Source organism: Chamaea fasciata, unplaced genomic scaffold (assembly GCF_029207755.1).
Source record: "Chamaea fasciata isolate MVZ Bird 193981 ecotype frontalis unplaced genomic scaffold, bChaFas1.0.hap1 SCAF_2, whole genome shotgun sequence".
Lineage (NCBI taxonomy): Eukaryota > Metazoa > Chordata > Aves > Passeriformes > Sylviidae > Chamaea > Chamaea fasciata.
This window is the reverse complement of record NW_027094087.1, coordinates 45,718,001-45,744,528: the sequence shown is the minus strand read 5'-3', so window position 1 is coordinate 45,744,528 and position 26,528 is coordinate 45,718,001. Positions and strand designations below refer to the sequence as shown.

General features: G+C 46.8%; 2 protein-coding genes across 6 annotated transcripts in view; one reads left to right on the top strand and one right to left on the bottom strand.

The window, feature by feature from the left end:
• Positions 1–7,687, top strand: part of ATP8A2 (ATPase phospholipid transporting 8A2) — a 302,792-nt gene extending 295,105 nt beyond the window's left edge. For all 5 annotated transcript variants that reach the window (XM_066175899.1, XM_066175896.1, XM_066175897.1 and 2 more), the window contains one exon: positions 1,359–7,687. In XM_066175899.1, coding sequence (XP_066031996.1) covers positions 1,359–1,456 — 98 coding nt within the window. In that variant the 3' untranslated portion in view covers positions 1,457–7,687. The remainder of the gene's footprint in view (positions 1–1,358) is intronic.
• A 6,962-nt stretch (positions 7,688–14,649) lies between these two features.
• Positions 14,650–20,046, bottom strand: SHISA2 (shisa family member 2). The gene is made up of 2 exons (XM_066175895.1): positions 19,752–20,046; positions 14,650–17,646 (listed from the first exon to the last, which is right to left on the bottom strand). The coding sequence occupies exons 1-2, from the start codon at positions 20,044–20,046 to the stop codon at positions 17,093–17,095; spliced, it is 849 nt and encodes a 282-aa protein (XP_066031992.1). The 3' UTR covers positions 14,650–17,092.
• Positions 20,047–26,528: the final 6,482 nt, after the last annotated feature.

Below are 26,528 nucleotides of genomic sequence, written 5' to 3'. Positions count from 1 at the left end.
GGACGTGGGCTTCAGTCTTCCAGGGCTTTAGCTTGTGGTCTTTGGCCAAGCTGACTTATCCATGGAGAATTTAACCAAAAAAGCTAACAGGATGCTGGCCCTTCCCATGGAATAAACCCAGTGGAGGTGTTTGTTTAGGTGTGAATCTACCCCTTTTTTAAATGAAAGCCTGTTTTGTACATCATACTTCCTTTGCAATGATCCAGTATGGGCATACTTTTTTCCAAAAGACTGTTTGCACTTTATGAATGTATTCTGTGAACCTTCAGCTACAGGCAGGAAAAACGAACCTGTGCCTCTTTAGCAGTATGTATATTGGCGTGGAATCACTCAGGGAAAATAAAATGGGATGCTGGGATGATTGGTCATATAATCAAATCAAGGTTCCTGCTGTCCTGCAATCACTTCCATGAGGCAGATGTGACTGGAGCAATGTGACTATACGTACTTCTGTTTGAATCCCCTCCACTTACTAGCAAAGATTTCCTGTTGTGCTTGTGACTCAGGGTGTCAAAAAATCTGTCCTTTGCTGTAGTTTTCCATTCGGAATTTTCTGTGGGGCCATGTCTACAAGTCTGTCTGCTGTTTCATCATGTTAGCCTATTAGCTTTTTGTGACTGTTTTACCAGCATTGTGGTGTTCTGCAGATGCTATCAGAAATGTCACCTGCCTGTTGACAGTACTTTAAAAGAAATCAGACATGTGGTTATTTTCATTTGAGTAGTTTCTAGGGAGACCACAGGATTGTGCTAGCTAGCAGGATTAACAGAATAGATGCCTCCAGAATGTGTTTTTGCTCTATGCAAAATACAAGTGACTGACAGAGAGAATCAAGAGTTTCGTAGTGCAATTTGTCAGATGCCACTTGAAAATTCGTAAAAAAAAACAATCCTGAGGGGAGTTGAGGAAGACGTGAGAAAAATCTGGTTGTGGGCTAGACATTCCTACCTTTCTCCAGAGGAACTGCTGCTATCAAGCAGACTACAGAGGAGTCAAGCCGAAATGCAAATCTCTACTTCTCTGTTAAGTTTTTAAAGAAGCTCTGCCACTATGGGAGTACTATGGCAGTGTTCAAATCAATCTGTAGCTTATTAGGTTAACTCAGAGGGCACTGGTGACTGTGTGCACTGACCTGGGGAGGGGAGAAGAGGGGCAGAGCTGGCAGCAGACACCCTTTCTGTGCCACATGGGCAATGCAGTGCGCAGCTCTAAGCATCAGAAGCACAGCACAGAAATTAAGATGGTTGCAGTCTCAATCACATAACTTCAGTGATGCCTAAATGTTCCTAAAAGTGGTCTGTGCTCTTGAGCTGAACTCCAGTTACTGATTTCTTTTTTTTCTTCCTTTGCGTTTTCAGATGGGTATGCATTTTCTCAAGAAGAGCATGGTGTTGTTTCCCAGTCGCAAGTTGTTCGATCCTACGATACAACCAAAAGGAGAACAGAAATTGAATAAATTATTCCTTGATGGGTGGCGGGAATAATGGGATTTGGATCAATGCATCCACTGTTAACACATTCTTGACTAGCTTTGGCGGCAGCAGCCAAAACACCAGAGAACTCATTTCTGTGGCCTTAGCCAACAAGTTTCTGTATTCTCCCCGCAAACCTTGAGTGCATATTGTGGGGGGAAATCATTGTTCGACTTCAGTCGCAAAGCTCTGCCTAAAGTTTTGTTTATGTTGTTATGAAGCATTTGACTGTGCTATGTGAGGTGTGAAATTAAAAACAATGTTTTACCACTATTTAAAACATCGGCATAAGGTTGTTCTGGGGGAAAAGTAGAAAATTTATGTTCCATGAGAAATCAGCCTTTGCTTGATTGGAACGGGGTGCTGAGATTTCCTGTTTTGTTACACACAGACCGAGTGCACACGACTGCATGCAGACTTTACTCCTTGTATTCACTGTTTACTAATTTGGCTGAAATTTTTAACAGACCATTTGGCATAAAATTTTTGATTGCAACACAGTTTGTAGCTAAAAATGCTTATTTGCCTTCTTATGACAGAATAAGACAAGATAGCAATCAATTACTTAGAATATTTCTTGCCCTCTTACAGGATATATTAGGGTTCTATCTTAGCTTTCTGAAACCAAACTAATAGCTTACTCACACAGCCAGGATATGGAGGTCAGAGCTTGGCAGGGCAGCTGTCTTCAGTGCATGGCATTGTACACAAAGATGAACTCAACTAGGTGCCTCCTCATAACGCTTCATGATGTGTTTGGATGTGGACTTCAAATGTAGCCTGGGACGTCCCTCCATGACCCCATTCCCAGTTTAATAGTAGAGCGAAACAGTGAGAATTTTAATTTAAAGGTACCATCTTGTCAGATATGTTGATAAGATGTACATCTGCATAGGAGGCTCATGGTGTAACCCTAAAGAAGCCCTCCCCTGGCCAGGTAAGAGAGGTTTGCAGAGGAGGGCAGGAAGGGATTACACACGTGCGTGCACACACATGGACACACACAGAGCTGGCCATTGTGAAGACAAGAGCTGCTGTTTGTTTGTTCAGCCAAACCGGTCCCTCTTCTAGATCTGATCCATCAACAGGCTTCCCAAAGCACTCAGACCCATGAGCCCTGGAAGGAATGCTGGCTCCATGGCCTTGCTGTGCCACTGGGACAGGCGTGCTGCTGCATAGATTGGAATTTTGAAGGAAAAAAAAAAAAGAAAGGCAAAAACTGGGGCATAAGTTAAAGCTGAAAGAGCTCTTAGAAAGCTTATGCTGTCTTCCAGACAAGTCCTATTAATTTTAGTCGCCAAGCCACGTTTCTGAACAGTATAAAATAAATACTGCTGTGTTTAAGCCAGGCTTTGTGGTTAATGTATATACGACATCTGTGTATTTAAAAAGTTGACGTTGTTTTTTGCCCTATTGACCATCATCCAGTATTTTTTATTGATTTAAATATATCTGAAAGCAATTTGAATATGAATGTTTATGTTTAGCAAAGGAAAGGAAAGCTCCAGCCTGGCCTACTGGTTTAATCTTCTGTAAGGATTGCGAGTAAAAGCCAGCACTCAAGTGCTGTAATTCAATTTCCAGTGCCACCTCAGAGGTTCGGAGTCCCCTTCTATTTTAGAAAAGGCAAATTTTGCTCCTGCAGCACCAGTCAGGATTGGTCTTGGATTAGGCTGATGGCACAGAGGGAAAAGTCATCAGCTTCTTTCTGCAGTGCTAATGAGACAATTATGCAATAAGGAAAACGTGCAAATAATTTTGCCATAGGCATGAATGTCAAGGGGCCAAGTGTGGATGTATGTATTTTCTGGGGGAGGAATTCTGTTTAAAGGCACAAATACCAGTGCAGAGAATAAATAAGGAGGGAATAAACCTGATCCCTGGAGTTTTTAAATCTTAATGCTAATATAACCTGTTAAACACTTCCTTTTATTTAGAAACCAAATCTGTTTAGGAAATGTGTGGTGTAAGCCTCTCCTCAGAACCACTAATTGTTTCTTCCTTTTGTAAAAACACAAGGAAAATTAACTTCCCACCAAGGCAAAATGAGATCAGCTTAGTCTTTGTACTCTAAGCTACACACCAAACATTGGCATGTAAACAATTTGGAGGCTATTCATGAAGCTGCAGAAAAAAAACTTTTAAAAGCCTTTGGATAATGAAGAATGGGAAGTAAATGTGTTAAGCAGAGAATAGAAGGGATCCTGGAGTTTCTTCTGTTCTTAACTGAAGGCAACAAAATTTTACAGAACATAATGAAAGGTGCTGGGGAGGAGCAGCTGTCATCTGATGTGATTTATTTTATTAGTGCAGACTATGGGCTGTATCATTTTGACCTCCCTGTAAATTGAGGTCAGTGTGTGTCACAAACAAAAACCTTCCCTAGAGTGAATGGTGGCTTAGACTGGGGTACGTGTGTTGGTTGTCAGCTCAATGGGAATTGCACATGGGATTTGTCACTGGGCTATACAGTATGTGACACTTGGGGCTAGTGGGTCAGACTTTATCATCACTGTATGGCCTTAATCTCTGGCTGAGTTAATTCTGTAGAACCCACCCAGGTCAAGACCTGGCATTCTTCTTGTTCTTTGGAGTCATTACAGGAATTAATGTATTGTAATGTGCCGTAGACTGGGTGTTGGAGTTGCTTGTCTTGATGAGCAATGATGAGGTGTATTCGGGTGCTGTGTTAGCAGAAGGAGAATGACAGCTGCCCTGCATCAACAGAATTCCTTGTTCATTAGGGCAAATGCACGCAGCAGTAACAGCAGCCTTTGAAAATGCTGCGTGAAAATGTTATCAACTAGACAGGGTATCGGAGCAGAAGGAATGGGGGATTTCTGCGTGACTGTCCAGACTTAACTAGTGAGGGTTGATGAGAAAAGGGCTTCCTGAGCAGCTCTCTGCACTGACCAGAGGGAGATGGGTTTGGATATTCAGATGGAAGTGGTGATTTTCCTGAATTAGATATGGCTCTGGTTGCTGGTTTTTATTACACCATAATCGCAGCTTGCATAGAAGCTGCTGCTCCTTTAATGATTGTCTAGTAGCAATTGAAAGCTGGCGAGCAGAAGCCTGAGCTGCTCTGAGCACTGCTGAGAAGTCTGTTGACATTTTCTTTTCCTTGACAGGGCTTCAGGTCTTGCTGTAGGGAGCTAGAATGGGAAGTCAGTAATAACTTGTCAAGGAGAAATGGTGAATAACCAATAAAAGTATCTGGGTCAAACTAAGCTGCTAATGTATCTAAAAATGTGTGTAGAGTTAACATGAACTATATGGGCTGTAAATTAAGATAACAGTCAAGCCTCACTAATCTGCAGTTCACTAGACTACACACCCCTTAATGCATACCAAAATTGTGCACTCTCTTCCCCTGCCTCAGCCAGCAGCTCATAGGAGATGCTGCAGGGAAGTCTTTTGTTACCAAGATTACATTATTTTTTACAGCATGTACTGGAGTGTGTTCGCTGGGAGACAGTCATAATAATAAAGTCATAAATACGGCAGAGAAAACTTTATTTATGTGAACATGTGAAATGTGGGGACATGGTCAGTGGCCACACAGGGTGTAACTTGGCCCTCCATGGACAACCCAAGAGCCCAAGAGGTGCACAGTCCTTACGCTGTCCCTGTACTGCAGGCTGAATTTGCCCTTTTGGGCTAACTCACTAAATCTTCTGTTTTCACATTACCTCCAGTCACCAGTGAAGACTAGTGATATTCCATTTATATTCTCCCTTGATTTTATAAATAATGACTTGATTTAATCTTTAAATGCTCTGAGGAGCATACTTCTCACAGCTCAGGTTTGAACCAGAGCAGGCATTGAGTGAGTGCTTGGCCCTGAGACGCACCTTGGGTTTGTCAGATTTCTCATTAGTGTTAAGTGCTGAGGTTAGTTTTGAATCATCACACAGTATCAATGCCTTAAACTCCAGTCAGGTTGCAGGAGAGCTCTTAGTGTCCTGTTGAGTCCAACAAGAATTGGTGATGGTATGAAATACCTGAGGGGTTGGAGAGGAGAATTTGGCTGTGTCTGTGGTATACCTGGTGTATCTGGGTAGCAGTCTGCTTCTAAAATGTGGCACTGACCATGCATGTTCCTCAGCCTCCAGACAGCTGGACCCCTTCTGTCCTGTCAGGAATGATTCTTGTATTCACCTCTTCCCAGTATCCTTTAGACACCCAAGAGAGGCTTTACTACCTTTCAGCATCTGTGACCAGAGCTGTGTGTCCAGAGAAGGCCACAGGATAGGTCAGTACAATAGGTGACAACAAAATAAATCCATATGGGCACCTTTTCCATATGTAGCAGTAAGATTAATGGAGGCTTTGAGCTTTTGTTGGCAAATGAGAACCAGAAAGTGCCCTGCACTGCTTGGCCACACAAGTGAATCCCAAAGGTGATCAGTTCTCAATGACCTGCAGGAAACCTAGGCAGCCTGACTGAATTTATCTGGCCAGGAATGTGCTTTTGGATGGGCTGTCTCTAGAGGTGAAGGGACTGGGAAACAAAATAGATTGGCCAAGACCACTGCTGCTGTTAGAGGTTACTGAGGGGAGGGATTCCTCAGGCATCCATGAGGAGCTGTGATAAAGCTGATTTCTTTGTTTCCTTCCTGTAGCTCTGGCAAGGGAGCAGAGCTGAGATGAGAATTTGTGAAGCACTCTTACCTCCTGAAGCTGAGTTTCTCTGGTTCCAAGCTGAGTTGTGGGCTTAGAATGAGTCCCTGCCGGAAGTGTCCCCTGCTTAGCGTACTTTGCCTCTAGCAGGTTGTTTCCTGGGTTATGAAGATTCCCAAATTGTTTAGTGGTTCCTCTTCGCCTCAGGGACTCACCAGAAGGGAGCACTGGAATTATTTCAGTCCTGACTGACAGCCCGTCATGGAGAGTTTGTGGGACTTCTGTTTAGGTGTTGCTCCTGGGCAGATTCCTGTCCCTCAGGCCAGTGCAAGGGGCTCATTAGTCTGGGGACCTGCATCTCTTTGTGATAGTGTATGAAACCCAGGGGTTGTTTCATTTGGATTCATGGCCTGCTCATTTGTGGTGTGGACAGAAGGTAAAGTGGCTGAATACTGGTGTTTTTCCAAGGCCTTCCTTTATGAAGAAGGTGAGATAAGTTCTCCTGAAGGCTGCCACAAGAGGTCCGTTCTCCTTCAGCATCTTTGTAGCTACTAAAGAGGAACAGAAGTTGGTAAATGACAAATCCCGTGTGGGCAATCCCAGCTCTGGGCAATCACTCAGAAGTCTAACAATGAAGGAAAGTGTTAATATATTGCTAAACTGTTACTATGCATAGCTGGAAGGTCAGCACCCGTGTAATTATGGAGCAATGAAGCTAAGGGAAAAAACCAACATTAACAGAAAGACATGATTGTTTTAAATTCCAACTACCTTACTGGGTGGTTTTCCTGCGAAGATGTTCCAGATGTTGTCTTGGCATAAATTAATTTCAAAACATCTGCGGGGTTTCTTAGAAAACATGGAATTCACCAGACAGTGCATACGCTCTCCTCTGCCCTTCTGGTTGATATTTTGATTCAGAAGGGGAATGAGGGTACTTTCTGTTCTTACTGTCAAGAGTTCATAGACTGGAAAGTTGCTCAAAGTTGTTGCTCAATTTATTTTTTTTTTTTTTAAATGCTCCAGTTATAAAGCAGTGAGGCAGTCAAGCCCTCTGGGACTGTGTACATGTGTGTGCTGGAAGAGTTGTCTGACTTGAAAACCTCCCCCTGTCCCTCCTCCTGCCCCCAAAGTGCAGCCCATTGCACTGGGAGGTCAAATATTCAGGGTCTTGAGTGACAGGATCTTTAACAGCATCTTTTTCATCAGCGAGCCAAGTCCTGTGCCCGCTTGTCTGTCATATCTGTACTCAAATTGCTTAAATATTGTTTCAGATGGAGACGTTTTAATCTGGATATGCAGAGAGGAGTGATGCTGTGGGGGGATGTTTAATTGGCTCCCAGCAGAGCAGCAGTGGTGTGTGGGTTTTTTCCTCTAGAAGTGTTACCATTTTCAGGTCCTATTAATGTCCTCTGGTAGTTTAAATACAGCATTGCATTACAGTGGAGTTTGTTTCCCTCCCAGACTGAATACAAATGAAGGTCATTTACTTGTATTTTTAGAAGGTTCAGAAAACTTAGACAATTTGTAGCTTTGAACAGCATTGTTGACTGTTGTATGTCTGCACAAAAATATTTCCAATAAACCTTTTATTAAAGCAATCCAGCGGACCAAGGCTTGTTTGTTTTATCCCTCCACAAGCTTTGCAGCAAGAGTTCAGTGTTAAATACATATGAGATTTAGCCTGCAAAGCTGTTGAATGGATTATTTTTATTTTTTCATGGCCTTTTGGGTGTGTTTTAAGAGCCTGCTCGTTAGAGCAAGGCTTGAGTTCCTTTAATAGGTCTCATATCAGGCCACAAATGCAAGGCTAGTATGGCAAAATAAGAGTGGTTCTGATGAGCTGACAGCAGGTACTGGTATTTGAATAGTGTCTTCAGGGGGAAAATCTATCTTTTTATATAAGCTAGATGGAGAGAGATTCTTCTACAAATGATACACTTGATCTCACCAAGGCTTCACCAAAATAAAGCTTGGAAGTCTTTTGTCCCAATTAAGTCACATAGACACAGCAGGGGAAAATTAAGCCCTAAAACCCCTTACTTGCAGCTAAATTTGCAAGAGGCTTTTTAAACACTGGGCCTTCAGGCTCTTGAATCTGCGGGGGGAGCATGTGCAGCGAGACGTGAGGCGAGGCAAGACCATGGCAGATGCTTTCCTCCAGAGCACAGGGACGGGCTCTCTCCTGCTTCTGCCTGCTCAGGAATATCACAGCTCGCTGCTGATGGTGCTCGGCTGTCATTGCCGAGCTCACGTTGCCAGACCTGGAGAGGTGACTCTGGAGCTCCCTGGCCTCACGCAAGAGTGGAAGTAGGAAGCACCACACTAAGGCTCTCGTGTCCCAGTAGTGCTGCATCCATACATGCCAGGGGACTCTTGGCACCGACTCAGGAATGGGACTCAAGTTACGGCTGAAGTTAAATTTGCAGAAAAGTTTGGCCTTACTTGATTTTTGGTGACTGTGGGGAACATGCACTGTCAGATCCCTATAGAAAATGAAAGGGTATGAGCATTAACAAAGAGATCCCCTTGTCCAAATATTAATAGATGCTGGAATGAAACAGATTTTATCAGAAACAAAATGCATATTAATATATGGTTTGGCTAAAAACTTTCCCCCTTAGGGTGCTATAACTTGAGGAATAGGATTTTTTCTAATAGATTGCCGACAGAACCAGTTTTAAAAGCGTAGAGAGACTTTTTTACAACAAATTATTTCTGGATTTTTTTAAAATTATGGAATAGAAAGAAGGTGTAAGCCAAATTCCCCTCTTCCCTTAACAAGTCATTGCTTGAACACATTTCAAAACATTTTTATCCCAAAAGCCAGACCAGTATCTGCTTTTCCTTTGCAGGGAAATAAAATGAGAGTGATGAACTTGTGTATCCCTGTTTTGCTGCAGTAAATGCCTGCTCCTTCCATGGGCCTTCATAGCTGCAGCCCAGCCTGCAAGCATGTAGCAGCAGGAACTGTGCTGTTTGTAAAAGCTTCTCACACATCTGGGCAATCAATCATGCCAAAGCAAAATTGATGATAAACTTAAATAAGCCTTATTCAGTTGGTGGTGGGAGAATTGGATGCTCAGCCAACTGCTCCCTGCACTGTCGTCTCTTGTTTAGCACACTAAAAGGGAAATGAGTCTCAGAATTGTAAAACATAATGGATTGCTGCTTAAACCCCTTATTAGATATATTAGTTGACTAATCACCTCAGAGACTTTCCCTCTAACAGTCTGACAGGCAAGGCTGTGAGAGAGCCTAGTGCTCATGTCCCAGAGCCAAATTATTTGCTGGAGCAGCTGCTAAGTCTGTTGATGGCAGTCTTCGGTGCCTCATACCAGAACAAAGAAGAATCAAAGTCCCTAAACCTGTAGATTAATGCTCCAGTCTGAAATGGGAGCATTAAAAAATAAAAGTGTAACTGAGAAAGATCCGGCTGAGGAATGTTAAGCGAGAAGATTTCAGAAACATAATCCCTTTTAGTGAGTGCTGCTGTGGCAGTACCCGGTCACCAGCCCTCCCTCCCCTGTGCCTCTCGGAGTGCCTTCAGCATTTGGGGTGCAGCAAGTCCTCAGAAACCTGGAAGGAGCAGTGAGTTTCCTCCTCAGCAGAAATACTGCACTGCAGAGAAACGAGGCTTTAAAAACCCCTGAAAAACACTGCTGGTTTTTGGCTGTCCGCACTGAGAGGAGCTCAAGGGCACGTGGGGAGTGGGCCGTGTCCCAGGCAAGGGAATGGTGAACAATCTTGGTGATACCTTGCTGCAGTGGCCGTGCCCAGGCAGGATATTCACCGTGAGGAGGCTTGATGGGAGGAAGCTCATGTTGCACTTTTCTTGCCACGACCTCTCTAAGGACAATGGGGTGTCTAAGGACAATGGGTCAAAGAGGCAGTCATGGTTCCCCTCTGTATTTCCCTTGGCATTTGGTGCTGCCCCTGTGAGGGTGTCATGTGAGAGTGGTGGGGGCACTGAGCTTCCTGGGTCACACAAAGCAGCCCTCAAGTGAAGAAGCTCCAACCTTTCAGGGCAGATTGGCATTTAAATCCTGCAGTGGTGAGTCTGGGAGCCTCAGCTCTCACAGTCACCTTGTCTGATGGCACTGGCAGTGACCTACAGCCTCATCAAAAATGTCCACCACAGCTGTCACAGTAAACCAAGATTGCTTGGTTGGTCCTGTGGAGCTGCTGGTACCTGCTGGTATCCAGTACAGGCAGCAGGAGCACCCCCCAGTCCCTCAGGAGAAAAGGGCTGGAAGAGACTGTGGGCTGGGTTTGTCTATTGTGCTGGTTTTCTAACTGTGCTGGTCCATCTCACTCCTTCCTTTCTCCACACCGTGGAAGGAACTGCCTGTAAGCTCCCTAATACATGCCTTAGTCCATAAAAAACCACTGTGTGATCCTAGTGCCAGCTCATTTGGATGTGCCAGGTATCAGAGCTTGAGCTGCCCACCCCTCTCATACCTGCTGACTAAATCCTGTGGACTGACTGTACATATCCACAGTGAAGGTGGCACTTCAGCCTTTAAACTGAGAGCCTGATTCTGACTGCACAGTAGATTTACAGCAGTTGCTTTTGGTTTGCAGCAATGTACATTGAGAATCATTTTTCCCCCATAAGGAGATATTTACAATCATGTATAGATTGTCTAATTCTGAGAAGTCAATAGGATTCTGTCTCTCAAAAGCAAATATTGAGGGAATTAGCAGCTGCATAAGCCAATATTTACCACTTGGGTACTGAATCATAGCAGAAACTGCACAACACACTGACATCTTTGTCTTGTCCTGAAACACATCAGACCTGCCCCAGAGCCAGCCTCTGCAGCACCAGCAAGCTCTGGGAAGTCGGTGGCCCAGATAAGCCGGGCTCTGCACCCAGCAGCATCAAACACTCTGCCAGGTTGTTCCCATCAGCTTTCAAAGCTCTTCCTAAATCTGATGGAACCTAACTACCTCATACCTGGAAATGTTCAAGGCCAGGCTGGATGGAACACTGAGCAACCTGGTCTAGTGGGAGGTGTCCCTCCTGCAGGGGATTAGAACTAGACTATCTTTGAGGTCCCCTCCAATTCAGCCAATTTTTTTATGATCCTGTGAAACTGCTCAGTATCTTGGATGGGAGAAAGAAGTATTTTTATTTTACTGCTGCATTTACTGTTTTCTGAAATGATGCTCACTTGCCCTGGTTTAGTAGCATCGATGGGATCAAAAGTAGTGCCTTCCTACTTTATTGTTTTCAAATTAACCCAGACAAGCAAATCGGGGTGGGCCATGCCCTGTGCTGGTTCAGCATTAAACATGAGGAAGGCTTGATGGAAAGCAACTTACCTGTTGAATTAAACATTTTTCAGCTTGATGTATCACTGTTTGCCTTGATTTTGCTGGAGGTTTTCTAACAGCCAATCATGGACTATTTACTTGAAAGTAAAAGATTATCACATTTAGGAGAAAGATATTATTGCTATTCTTTCTTGAATGTTTGAAATCTCTTTTTGCTATTGTAAGCCTAAACAGTGTCTCTGCAACAGCCTGTGATGGCAGACAAGATTTCAAGGTTTCAGGTGAGTTTTCTTTTATATTTTCTGATGTGTTATGGACAATGCAAATGGAAACCTACTTGTGTCCTTGGTGAGCTGGATGTGCCCAGTGAGGCAAGTGACAGCTCTGAGTTATCAGAAATAGCCACTGAAATGGATTAATATTAAAAATAAAGTCAAGTAACTTTCTTTTGACTAAGACAGCGGCTGGTACAATGCTGGAGGCACTTGCAATCTGAGAGCTGTGACTCATGTTACGCTCCAGAGAAGTTTGTCTCCCCTCTTGTAATACAAATCAGAAAGTAAGAGGATACTCGGGGTCTTGCACACCTAGCAACTTTTCAGCCATGCCTAGTGGAACGTTTGCTGCCTTGCTCTTGGTATTTGGAAGATGTCACCTTAGATGTTAAGTGGGATAGTATTTTCCAAATGAAGCTGTGCCTCTGCTCATGAACCAGATGCCCCAGATGTTCCCATCCAGCACAGCTGCCCCTACAAGAGGTCTGCCTCAGCAGGGACAAGCAGGAGATGGAAATGACATGAGGGGCAGGGAAAATGTTGTAAACAAGCCAGCATGGAGAAGCTGGAGAAGGTGAGAGGTGCAGGGTCACAAGCCAGGTGAAAAAGGCCTGAAGTCAGGTCAGTGTGCTAAGATTTTGCAGGTATAAAGGACAAATTAAGCCAAGCAATTAGGACAGCATTTCTATGGGCAAATCACAAAAACAGTAAGTGCTGGCACAGGAAGGGGGATCTCTGCAGCAGGTGAAGAAAATCCATCCCTGTGCCAGGGCTTTAGTGGCTTTCTGGGGATGGTGGCGGGAAGCTGTATCCAGGACTGGGTATTCCCGGAGATGGGGGCACTGGCACGCCCCAGGATGCTGAGACAAGACATCACCTCTGCCAAACTTGCCTCCAGGGCTTGCTGCAGACAGGCCAGCACTACACAGTGTTTGGTGCAGAGCAGCCACACCACAGTGTTGGCTCACCTGAGGCCTTCTCACTGGAGCCCACAGTGGTATTTTGTGGCATGCGGCCCAGCATATCCCCATTGCTGAGGCACAGGAGGCTGTTACAGCACCAGTGACCGGTGTTACCTGGCCATTCAAGCTGCACAGAAATACTGTCATAAGGATTAAATGTTTTCCTATTGGACACGGGACACTGCGTGCCTCCAAGGTGGCCAGGGTCTCATGGAACTGGCTCCATTCAGTGTAGATGGCGAAGGGGAGAAAGGATGGCACAGGCTTCTGTGATTTGTTCAGTCCATTCGCAAGTGATCCTGGGCAGGAAAATATTGCAAACCCCACTGAGGACAGAGAAATATTACAAAGGGACCTACTGAGAAGCAGGAAATATGGGGAGGAAACAATAAAATGAGATTCAGCTTGGAAAAATAGAAGGGAATACATGTGGGGAATAATATTTAGTAATAACTTCATTGGGAGGAAAAGAGTGGAGAAGTAAAAAATCTGGAGGGAGAAGAAGAGCTCCAGCCAAGACCAAAACTGAGCAGCAAATTTTGCAAGGGAGGTGCTGAGGTTGATGTGCTGAGCTGGGATCTGCTCCCTGGCTCGCTGCCCTTGGGCATCGTGGGCCACATGTGAGCACTGCCCCTGAGCTGCACCAACCTCCACTGTCCCCTAATGACCATGGCACAGCTGGTGGTAGCTGCACAGGGGCACACAAACCCCTGCTAAGGGGCTTTGTCCCCTGATGTGCCCAGCCCAGAGGTGACACATTTCAGAGTGTTCCTCCACCCCAGAGTGTTTGCCGGGAGGGGATCCTCTCGCTGGCCATGCTTTCCTGCTGTTCTCTGCACGGCTAAGTGGTTTGGGCACAGGATTGCCTATAGCCACCTCAGGGCACTGCTGTGCCCACGGGTCCCCCTGTGAGGACACCACCAGCCTGGTGGCGTGTGCTCAGGGCAAACCAGCACCAGCCCAGCCTCTGTGGGGTTTGCTGGCTTTTCCCCACCCTCACCACTGCTTGCTGTGCACACCAACTCCGGCACAGCACGAAAAGGAAACAACTGCCAAGGGCAAAGAAACTCCACAGATAAAAATATTGAAAGAGCTTTAACACAAATTGTTGGCTTTCCCTGCTGCATAGTACTCATCACCTCAGCACATCTGCTCCGAGCCATGGCTGACCCCTTCCTTCCCTGCCAGCTTTCTGCTTCCAGCCATGCTACCTCACCTTCCCCAAACACCAGGAAACTGTGGCATTTTGCAATGTGCTATGTAGAGCCTGACCAAGGCGATGTTATTCCCAGACTGTTCTTTCCTACTTTTTTGAGTCATAAACATGCAGATCCAACAATCACCCAATTTCTGCGCTCTTTTGGCTCCTCCAGCCACTCACCTGCCCACACAGTGCAGTTCCAGCATCACCAGCAGCAGGAGGGAGCAAACACCAGGAAAGCAGAGTGGTCTCGTCCCAGATTGAGCTATGCCCCCTGGCACAACAGGGCTTTGCTTTTGGTCTCACTTAGAAGGATGGAGTTTGCTCTAGCAAAAAGGGTCCCCATGCAGACGACAGTGGGAACAGCACAGCCACTTACCGAGAGTTATGCACTCAAAATGCTCAGCTGTGAATCCAACTGAAACGAAAATCCTCAGAAAAAGTGACTTGCTGCAGGGTATTTGGCATTCTTTGAAAAGAAGGCGCTTGATGAGCCAATCCTGGCTCATCCTGCTCTGGCCCATCCTGCTCCCACAACAGCTCCGCAGGCACCTGAGAGGTAAGGGATCTCCATCTCAGCTGATGCTCAGATGCCATCTCCCTGCACCCCCTCTCTCCAAACACATCCCCTCAGAACATGCCCCACTGGAGCACACTCCAGTTTAGCCATGTAAGTTGTTGGGTTTACTGTTCTTTAAAAATACAGCAAAAAGTTCAAACTTTTGGTTTTGCCAGTCTGGAGAGGTGGGCTGGTCAGATGTTCTTTTGGCGACACAGGAAAGCAAAGCATTAACTGAGAAAATAAAACCCCTATGACAAAGCAAACAAAACCAAAGTCACACCATAAAGTATTTATTAAGAAACAAAGGGGGCTTTTTCCTTCAGTTGTAAGAAACACTTTAAAGCAAGTGTTCTTTCAGAGATTTAAACGCTATATCAAATGGTAACATTGGTTTTACATTATTGTACATGACATTAAAAAAACACCACATATCACAAAATTCCTTTCATTAGAACTCGGGTTTCTCTGCCTTCAGTTGTAAATTAATTTCTACAGACTTAAATTTAACTTATTCTTTTTTTTTTTCTTTCTTTTTTTTTTTTAACAAGTAAACAATATACAAAGATTCACCTGAATTTCATAGGTCAGAGGAGGTGTCCTTGCCAGGGTCTGTGCAAGGCAGGCAGTGGGGGGGAGCTGACTTGGTGGTTCACAGCTGGGCACGGTCAGGACCACAGGAGGAGCTGTTTGTCTGGCCATGCAGCCTCGGCCTGGGCTCACCCAGGGCCAAGCACCTCCAGCTCCTGGGGAAGCACAGGCAGCTGTGCCTGATGCCAGCTCAGTGTGACACCGCTGCTACATGGGCACGAAGAAACCTACACCCCCAGAGACCAGAGAGGGCAGAGGGTCCTTCAGCAGCCTGGCAGCACCCAGCTCTGGAGCACCCAGTGCCCTGAAGATCCCCAAGCACCAAGTTGTGCAGCATCCCACACCTCCAGAAGCCTCCCCAGGGACACCCAGCCTGGCGGGAGGGGAAGCCAGGTCTCACAAACCAATCTCTCTGTCCAGCTCCTGTGCACTGACTGGGCGAACGCAGCCAGGAACAACAGATCTGGGACAAATTACCTATTCATTTCCCCGTGTCAGTGGCCAAACCGTGGCTGCCGGCTGCAGACTGTCTGTGTGTGGCGTGTTTATGAGTACATCACGGGGTTTGGCAATGCGTCTGCACCTTCGGTGTCATTCAAAAGCAGACTTAAGAAACAGCATGGCAGTTATTGCTACATATTGATACAGTATCAGACAATAAGAAACCTTTTGTCATCACCGGTCTGGTAACAGTAATTGCTTGGGTTTTGCACAGGGCCTCAAGTCTTCTGTTGCACTGCTCTGGCTGAGGAGCAAAGGGATGGAAATCCAGAAGCTACGTTTTTTAAGATACAAAACCAGCCTTAGTTTGCTGCATGTGGGGTGATATAATTAGAATGATCTGATTGTTTGTTGCCTCTTCGACCTGGAGAGGTGTTTTCCCCAGATGAAGCAAAGCAGGATGGAGCCAACAGCTCCAGTGCAAAACATCCCTCCTGTCTTGCATTTCACCACCTCCATGACCCCTGTGACACCACAAGCACCTATGTCCTTTGGTTGGGCTTTTTTCTTGTTTTTAAATACACCTGTGCCTCCCTAGTCCCCTGCCACAAGGCTAAAGAAGAAAAGAGGATGGATTTCAAAACCTCCACCAACCCATTCACATACCAGCTGGGTTCTGTGTAACACTCTCCCACTCCCACAGGGTAGGGCAGGGGACTTGGAATGGGCTCACAGGGGACAAAATAAAGTCCATGTTCCTACAGGCAGGCTCCAATGCAAGCAGGCTTTGGGGCTGACACCTTCGTGGGCATATTCACACGGCTTTCATGGGAAAGTGAGAGTAGATCAGGCGTGTTTGGAATCACAGTCTGACTTTCTCTGCCAAGGCAGGTTCAGTTCAGACACGGCCAGCTGTACCAAAAGCTTTGCTGAGCATCACAAAGAGCAAGCACCTCGTACCCCGGTTTTAGTAAAATGTTCACAAAGATAAAGTCTGTGCAAACCACTGCTGGGTCCGGATCTTGACACAAAACCAAATCAAGAAGGGTTTCAAGTGCACTGGAATGAAGAGCAGAGTAATTCACTCTTCTAATTCCTACATAATACAAAGAAAATTGGTCTTTGCAAGACTAAGCCTCTGGTGGCATTCCACCCCAAAGCTGGTGTGTCTAAAAAGCCATGGGGGCTGGTACCAGCTCCTGGCACACAGGGATTACACTGTTCGGCTCTCAGTTGTGATTGTCTGTAAAGCAACGGGAAACGTCATTATGGAGTTGGGAGAGGTTTCTGAAGTACTGTGGTCTTGTACAGTGTAACAAAACTCTTTCTAGAATTAATTAGGCAAATACTTGTGACCATGTCATACCTGAAGGGCACTTAACGGCTCCAACATTTATCTCACGAGTACAGTCATCTGAAATACATATGCATTTCCAGCGTAATCCTTTGCCGCCGTAAATCATGCGCTGGAATGAGAGCGTATCTGGCAACGTTAATTCCAAGATATCATCCTTACAGTTCCTGGCAACAGACCCCGATGAAAATAAATGGTTTATAAACACTGTCTGACATGCATGAGCCTTTCAAAATTATTTACAAGCAGTGTTCTGGGAGCTTTGTTCCAAGGAAGTATTTCTCCTCCGTTCAGATATTAAAATCGGCTGGGTGGGGACGGGAAGGTGGCAGCACTACACAGTCACAGCTGGGTACATCTTCTGCTCGCTGTTGGTGTGTGGGTAGGGAGACTGGATCTGCCTGTAGCCGCTCTGCAGGCTGTCCAGGAAGGGGGGCACCGGGGTCAGCGGCATCGAGTCGTGCTGCATGGCGTAGCCCACGTACTGCGGGTGCAAGTACTGGCCCTGGTGCGGCACGATCTGCGTGGCCTGTTGGCAGTTCAGCACCGAGAAGTTTGTGGGCATGTTGACGTAGACATTATTCATGGTCCCTTCTGGCAAGCAGCAGTTGGTCTGGGACCTCGTCGGTGGAGCTCTGGCCCCTGAGTTGGCACTGGAGCTGGAGCTGGCAGCCGTGCTCGACTGGCGGGAGGAGGAGCCCCGGGAGGTGCTGGCACTTGGGATCATGGGGATCGTCTCCATCAGGCGGGTGCCTGCAGGGGCTCGACTCTGCTGGGGCTCCTGCTTGGGTCGCAGGCATCTGCAGCAGCAAGCTGCCACCAGTGACCCCAAGATGATGAAGGCGACAAATACAGATCCCACAATAAGGAACGGCACGTAGATGGGCACTGCAACAGCAAGGAAAACATTGGGGGTCAAGGACAAACCTCGACAGCTCCAGCAGAAGTCCCCCACTCACCCAAGCAGAGCCCACCTCCTCCCGGCACAGGTCAATACAAGCAGAGCATTTTATACCAAAATGATGAAAAGGGCTGCTTAATCCAATGGCCTAAATTTTTCTCCTGTTAATGGTGGTCTAGTTCACAGTAACCACTGCTTCACAGTTCATCAAGTTCTGTCTTCAATATGCCCTACTAGAATAATCAGGCAATATACAGCAGGGCTTGATCAGTGCCTTAGAGAGATACTTTGGGGCAGGATCCCTGCTGAGGGCTCAGGATCACAGAGTAGTCAAACCCTGGTGCCACAGGACATCCCTCACCATTACCAGCCCACTCTGGCTGTTGTCAGCCTGCTGGGGCAGGGTGATAGCCAGGCAGTGACCAGACAGTCGTCACAGGGGCTCTGACACCCTACAGCCCTGGGGATGAATGTCCACCTGTCCTGCATTTCTGCCCTGGGTTTAGGGAGAAACCACAGAGCAGGCAGTGCAGAGACAGCACCATGCTCCAAAGGGGCAGCATTCCTCCTTGTGAGAGCTAATGATGAAGGGACATCAGGGCAGGAGGACTGAGGGCGGGCAAGGCATGGGAGCAGAAAGTATAGATGATGCTCACTGATGGCATCACCATCCTTGGAAGACTCTGGACTACATGTACAGATTTCAGAATACACTTGAGTTGGAAAGGACCCACAAGAATCATCAAGTCCAACTCTTAAGTGAACAGCCCATACAGGGATCAAACCCACAGTGGTGTTACAAGTGTCATGCTCTATCCAACTGAGCTAATCCATTCTGCAGTCCCAGGGAAAAAGCTTTTGTCTCTGCCTCAGTAAGAAATCTGCATGGATGTATCCACAAATAACAAAGGGAAGGTGTCTCCCTTCAGTGCTTGGGAATGCTCCCAGCAACATGCCTGGAGTTCATCATTTCCACCAAAACCTGGCAGCTCCAAGACTCAGGCAGGGATACGGATCCCTGCTTGACCCTGTCTGACCCTGCTAAGGCAGCCACTGCTAATGACCTGCAAGTTAATCAGTGCCAGCACAGGGCAATGGCTCCCAAACCTGCAAAGCAATAAATTAAAAAAAAAAAAAAAAAAAAAAAAAAAAAAAAAGAAGAGAGAGAGAAAAAGAAAAAAAAATGTTAAAAAAATTGCATTGGTCTCAGAACTGCAAAGGGGAGTTATCTGTCTGCTCAAGTCAGAAAGCTTCCTGGCACAGCTGATTACATGAATCGAGTTATAGCCAAAAGGTCACTTTTCTTCCATCACTTTAGTACTTTTAAACAAATGCCTGTAAAACGTCGTCTCCACTCCTACGCTCGGCGCTACAGCAGCTCTTGAGCAGGTGCACACACTTGCTCCACACTGTAATGTGCAAGTTTTCCAGGAGTATATCTGTCCTAATTATAACATCACTTCAGGCTACTTCTACCCCACTCAGCATGTGAGGATAGCAGCAAGAGTGCTGGGGAGCCACCGGGGCTTTTTTAAACAGCAGTAGAAAGACTTGAGTTTATCCTTGAAATTCAATCTTGTAAAACCACTCCTAAGTGGGGATATCAGAGCTGAAAGAACATACACAATTACAGTGGGGACCAGCCAGAGTCCTTTTGAAATATCCTATTACTTTTTCTGATCTGCTCGTACGGGTTGTCTCATTTTTCCTTGCCTTTTCAATGGGGAGCTCAGCCATGGCCGAGGAGCTCGTTCAAAGTGGTGGCAGAGCCGTGCCAGGCCGAGACGGCTAGCCCGTGACTTAGGGGAGTAGTGTCACCTGCTGTGACAGAGACGTGGCTGGGACTTCCAGCAGCAAGGGCGGGAAAGGCAGGCATTCAGCTTGGGCACTTCTCCCCGCACAGGAGCGACCGCCGGGCCTGGCCAGCGCCGACTCCATCCGTCCTGCCCCACGGCTCGACAGAGGGGGCAACCTGCGGCAACGGGGGAAGGGACGAGCAAGAAGATCGCCGCAAACCCGCGACGGCTCCCGTGGAGCCGCCGAGCCGGAGACACCCCCGGGGCCATCCTCGCCGTCCCCGGGGCCGCCTCACCTGCCGCGCCGTCGGGGCCGTCCTTGCCGGGGCGGCCCGGCTCGCCGCCGCCCTGCCGCCGGTCGTTGTCGCAGGCGCCCTGGTCGAGGCGCGCCTCGGCGCTGGAGCAGCAGTACCGGAGGGCGCAGCTGCCGCAGCAGATGGTGGCGTCGCCGCCGTCGAAGCGCTCGGGGCACTGGAAGCCGTCCCGCCAGCCGCCCTGCCCGTCCAGCCAGCCGTGGCAGTACTCGCCGCTGGCCGCGGCCCCCGCCGGCAGCAGCCAGCCCAGCGCCGCCAGCAGCAGCCAGCCCCGCATGGCGCCGCCGGGGGGGCGGCAGCTCCGTCAGGACCCCCCCGCGCCGGGGCAGCGCCGCCCGGCCCCCCGGGGCAGGCAGCCGCCGCGCTGCGGGGACTCTGGCCGCGGGTCCCGCCGCCGCCGCATGCCCGGGGCCGGCCCGCGGGGTGCGGAGCCGCCGCCCGGGGCGCACCGGCGGGCGCCGCTACTCCGCTCTCGCTCCCCGCCGCCTCGCCGCACCCGCCCGGCCCGCGCCGTCCTCCGCGCCCATGGGCGAGGGACGGCAGGAGCCCGCGATCCTCCCACAGACGGAGCGGGTCGGGCGCGCCGAGCCCGCGCTGCTCCACACCCCGTGCGCCCCGTCCGACGCCGCGCCCGCTCCGCCGCTCAGCGCGGGGGGCGCCGCGCCCGCACTTATAGGCGGTGGGGGCGGCCCAGCGCGCATGCGCCCGCCCCGCCCGACAGGGCGGTCCCAGCGCGCGGGCGGGGGTCCCGCCGCTGGCCGGGAGCGCGGGGGACGTGAGTCCCTCCGGGCACCGCCACCCGAACCAACCCGGCGACGTGCATTTGCCCCACGACTTCTTAAAAGTCAGTGGCAGCGCAGAAGGATGCACCTTCGGCTGCTGAAGTGTCAAGAAAATCTGTGGTTTATCGTTCCCTGTGAGACAGCTGTTGTGACACCAACCACAGCTCGACTTAAAATGCATTGCATCAAGTAAAAAATTACTTCTTTTAATAAAAAGGCACAAACAGGGGAGCTCTGATAAGTGGCGCTGGTTTTAAATTCCGCGGTAAAGACATTTCACCGAGAGGAAGGTGACTGCAAAGTGTAGCGTATTCCTCTCATTCCTTCAAGCTTTTCTTCTTCAATGTAGTTATTGTCCTTCTCCCTCCATCTTCATCTCCTCTTTTGTTCTCATTTCAGCCAGTCTTTGACAGCTACGGGCTTTCAGTGAACTGCTGGTCTGGAGGACCAGAATCTGGTCAAATTAGGGACCAGGTAAATGCATTCCGCTCCCTCAGCTTCGCTGCTGCTCCCAGTGAGTTCTTTCCCAGCCGTGGCCCTTCTGCAGCTCAGCCCATGGCCGGAGCTGTGCTGTTGCAAGGGCAGGGTGCACAGGCGGTTCCTACACACCTCGTGCCTTACCCGCCTCAGAGAGGATTAGTAACCCGGAGCAGCTAACCTTTGGAAAAGTTTGCACTTATCAAGATGAAAATGGGGCTGCAGTGCGACAGGTTTTACACCACCCAATCAGTCCAGCTCGGTGAACGAGAAGAAACTTGCAGTGATTCAACTGATCGGGTTTGAGATGCTCCATCTCAAAACTTAAGTATCAGCTCCCCGGAGCTGTCAGCTCCAGCACGAGGAGTCCACCACAGACAGTCCTGGCCAGTGACAGATTTTGTACACACAGCCCATGTCACCCACAGCACCCATAGCTCAAGACAGTCCCATCAGCGATGGGGGGGGGGGGGGGGGGGGGAAGGGGATTGCCTGGGGAAGGAATTAGACTCCTGAGCTCCTGCCAGTGACCTGTCTTTGGATGTCTGGCAGCCACAAGTGACAGCACAGCAGCTGTTAAATGCCTACATTCACAGAGGTCTTCCTACAAGATCATTTTCCTTAAATCTGGGTTAGACACACATTTTCATAATAAGAAAAGCAGCTTCTTGGTTCTTTTATACGTGGCAAGCAAAATACTTTCCCAGCCCCATCCTTTGAGTTGATGGTTCACTGATACTCAGTAAGGTGGTTCTCTTTCAATAGCAAAACCAGACTATGAGAAGAGAGGTTAAAAGCAGACTATCTAATCTAATCTGTATTCCAAGTTAGGAGTCTCGATCATAACAAAATACCAGCACCAGATCCCCTGCAGAGATTATCTGTAACAGGTACTTTATATATTCAAGCTCAGGATTTGTCTCAACTTGCCTGGATAACAGCAGAGATAATAGTGTACCTCATTATGCTTTTGTGAAACTTAAAACATTTGGCACTTTGCAAAATGCTTTAGATCCTATTTAGCAATGGACTAATTAGTGGAGTTTGGGTTGGGTTTTTTCACTCCCTTTAGAAGCTGATCAGGTAATATTCCTATGATTTAAATTTAAAAGCACACAAAAATCCAGAACCAAAGTATATGGAAACACAAATATGGCAACAGCCTTTTCTTCTCTGTGACTTGTTAACTCGCTTTCCCATGTCAAGCAATCTTATTATATTAGTTCAATCTATTTCAATATGAAATAAACCCATCCCAGATTTTGTAGGACACTAAACACATCACATCCCATCAAACTCAGCTTAGTGCAGCTTTTAGATATAATTGAAATAACATATAGATCCTGGAGTGGAAAAAGATTTTTAAAGCCTACATGTATTCAGTAATGATCACATAGACTACAAACCTCTATTATTTGTTTAAACTTTTTTTTTTTTTGTTCTACAGGTCTCTGAAGTTGTACTACTACTACCAGGTATAGTTTTCTGAGGCCTTAGGGTCAGTAGAAATGTTAGTTGCCATTTTCCAGCCAAATACATGATCCCAGGAAAGCAAAGACAATGTTTTATTTTGGCAATTTGAAGAACTCACCTGCTGTTCTGCTAGTCCTGAAAAATTGCCTCTCTTAGAGTAGGGAAAATAAGAGTTAAAATCACTTTTGCTAGTTGTCTGAAACCGGTAAAGTGTATTTTCCACATAATTTTTAACACTCTGAGCTGCAAACTGCCTGTGCAGCAGTATAGGGGCTGAGTCCCCCTTCAGCACATTACAGCATCTATAGGACCCAACACCCAGCTGTGCCACTGGCTGTGTGAGAGCAATATCTGCACCCCTGTATGCCAGGGCACCGAACTGTGGCACAGCTGCCTGTGCCACTGCCCAATCTGGATGCCCGATTGAATGCAGAGCTGCTGTGGGATAATGGCCACCATATGTCTGAGTGGCTCTCTGAGACCGGTATCTTCTTACCTTGTAAATTCATTCAGTCACTGCATTGATAGGCATTCTCCTTTCTGTAACAAGGGCATTTTTGCTGTTTTTCTATTACAGTCTCTCTCCAGATGGAAATTTTTCAAAAGTATTTCTGTGCTTTCAGAGCATAGCGCTTTACTTTCCTAGGGCTGACGTGCCTCACGTGCTGAAGTTCTTTGCAAATGCAGCAGCTCCTACTTAACAAAAAAGACAACAGAAATAAGAAAGGCATGAAAAGAGAGAAAATACAAAAGCACATCTCTCGTTCTGAACAGCTCCCAGTTGAAGAAAGGGGAAAATGAGCACACCCCACCTTGAGTCTAAGCTGCTGAGCCATTCACAGCGAGGTACCACTAACATTTGTTGGGGCTGGCTGTGCCATCACACACTGGACAGGAAGGAAAGAAGAGAAAGGACAAATTACTGGAAACCGTAACAAAAAGTAAGAAACAGTCGCTATTCTTCCCTTTGGGTGTTTATCCTACACATGAACACAGACCTCTCACCTTATTCTGTCTCTCTGTTTTGGTTGGAGTCTCTCCTAGGGCCAGGAAAAGGAAACCCTGGGACACAACTCTCCAAGCTGCTGTGAGCTTCTGTGGCTGTGTAAGGAAGGGGCTCTCGCTGTTAGGGATGTTTTGCTTTCTCTATCATATTTTCAACCCATGCTGTTGTGGCTTGTCACATACCCTTGATGTTAAGATAGAACATAAAATTGGCAGCAACTCCTATTCTCTTTTCTTTTTGACCCATTAAATGGATACTGTCTTGTTTTCCCCTTTGGAATTTCTAGTTTCATTTTTGGTAGCCTTGTCACTTGGGCACAAGTGAGATTATCTGCTTTCCATTGCCCAGCCCTGGATGCCAAACAAGCATATGTATGTACTTTGCCATTTTATTTAGCTCACATACTTACTGTTACATCATTACTGTCAAACAATTTTGCAACCTTATCAGGAATCTTGAAAATCTGGATTCTGGAATTACTTTGTCTCTACTGTTGTGTCCACAACACTGCAAATCAGAATTGTAAATTAAACATAGACTGAAGTCTTCAGCTAGTACTCATCATCATGTTTAGATGACTTGGCAGGTAAAAGTCAGGCCATGCTCACCACAAGAGATGGATTTTATTGCTTTTTGTACACTTCAACAGCAGAGATTCCTATTCCTGGTAACACAAAAAAAAAGTAATTAATTCGGATCATGCAGGGGGTTAGTTAGTTTAAAAACAGTTTTATTGCTTGTAGGTTTTTTAACTTAGAAATAGAAAAAAATTGAGTTGAAATCCCTGGATCTTGTCCATTTAATCCAGCAAAGTCACTTCTCGGGCAAAACTGTATTTCCCGCTGCTAAAGCAATGCCTTGCTGCCCCCATGTGAAATTAGTGGGAAGAGTAGTGCTACTGAAACTGCTGTGGGGTTTGTATGGAGAACTGCTGCATTTGAGATTGCAGTCCATACTGACAGGTTATACCAACACAATTTCCCAGGCGAGGATATTTACCAGAATATATGACTTAGTAGCCTTTCCTTTTCTTCCCACCCTGGTTATTAGGTACCTTTTACACTAGTGTACCTGTGGCAAGTATAATTTAAACACCATCAGTACATTTAAGGGTGGAAACAGCCACTCCAATTGTGGTATTGGTTGCATAAGCTGGACTGTTTTTTATTTCTGCTTAGGGAACATATTAAATATCTACATTTTAAAATACACATGTACTCATAGCAAAAGGCTTTCTTTTATTGGCTCTCATTTCCTGGAGAATAATTAGATCAAGATGACCCAAGGGGAAAAAAAAAAAAAAGAAACCCAAAAACACCAACAAACCAACCAGTCACAGAATGAGGCAAAGGACTGTAAAAATAGCTTTGAATGAAGGGCTATGAAGTTAGCACACTCCTCAGGGGCTGGGCTGTGAATCTGCAGTGGCTGCACCGGCACTGAGCACATCAGGAGGCACAGCTGAGCTCCTGCTGTGAGTGCTCGCTCTCAGCACACTTCGCAGTGACAGCAGGAATCAGCGCTGGCACCACCTTATCGCAGCCAGCACAGGCACCTCCTGTATCGCCCGTCTGGCTCCAAAACGCACCGCTGTCCTGATAACGGGGCTGGGGGATGCAGCTGAAGGGAGGTGAGCGGGTAACAGTATCTCCAAGTGCTGGGAGACATTTCCCTATAAATTCACGAGTGCAGGAGGAGGCTGTCACTCAAAAAACGTCCCCCAGTTTCAACACAACCCAGTCGGAGCAGAACTTTAGGGAGCTTGTTAGTGTTGTGCAACTACTCAGACAGCCTTGATGAATATAAATGTCAGGCTCTTCTCCCTCGAGTCTTAGTGCATTGATTTTTGGAGCTTCCACTTGCTGCAGACACAACAGATTGCTGTAAAATATATAAAAGTCTCATACAAAGCTGATGTGCACAGCTTTAAATTGAAAGGGATGCTGTTTCCTAATTGATTTATTACTTCTGCTCTAACCAACCAGTCCAGCCACTAGCAAGAAAAGGAAAGAATTTTAGTATTTTTTTTTTCCACTCCTCATACAAAAAACAGAGGAAGAATTACTTGTGGACTAAATCCATCATCCCACTGTCTGCCCTCACAGTGAGGCTGGCCAATTTGACAAGGCATCATTACTAAAAAGTTATTTAAACTAAAAAAAGAAAACCCCAGGAAAGCACAGGAATTTTACACATTCACACTTCAGTTCATGCCATGCAGAGCACAAAACATGAGCATTTTATCAAATGCAGGAAGAGAAAAGTAAGGATATTTCAAACCAGAAATGTACTGTTGTTCACCTCCTAATGCCATAGCGCACGACAAGAATTTGGACACCAAACAGTGGAAGTAGCATCACTCTGCAGCTGTTGCCTTTTATTGCACTTTTTGCCTGTGCAGTGAAATCAGTGAGGTTCCAGCAAGAAAAAACCTGCTTCTTCTCATAGTACAGCTCAACAGGACTTAGTGCAACTGAATTTGCATTTTGGGACTTTATATAGGGATTATTACTGCAGACAGGCAAGAAGCACCAACTTGGTGTGGAAACTTAATATTCATGAGAATATTTTCTAGATCAGGACATTTTATATAATGTTTAGAAAAGAAGTAAAGAAGACTGTATTTGCTTGAATCATTTCTATTTTACTTGACAATTATCTAGCTTGGCAAAGAGGCTTTGGAATTTCGCCCCTCCCTCCACTTCCCAGGCTAACTTTAAAGGATACATCCAGCACTCTGCAGCAGTGTTAGGTTTTTTTATATTACTGTTTCTGAGACTGGTGGACTGGTATCACCATCCATCTACCTGAGACCAGGATCTTACCTTCATATCCCTTCTGCCCTTGTATTTTCCAGCAGCTCCAAAGCCTGGCAAGCCCTGATGCCACCCCAATGTGGATATCACCATGAAAGAGCAACAAGCACCAGCTGCTGCAGCACTAGAAATAAGTCATGGGGAGAGGTGATGATGGTGACAATTCTCAAGTGTAAAATGACAAATTACTCAGAGGAGCATTTCT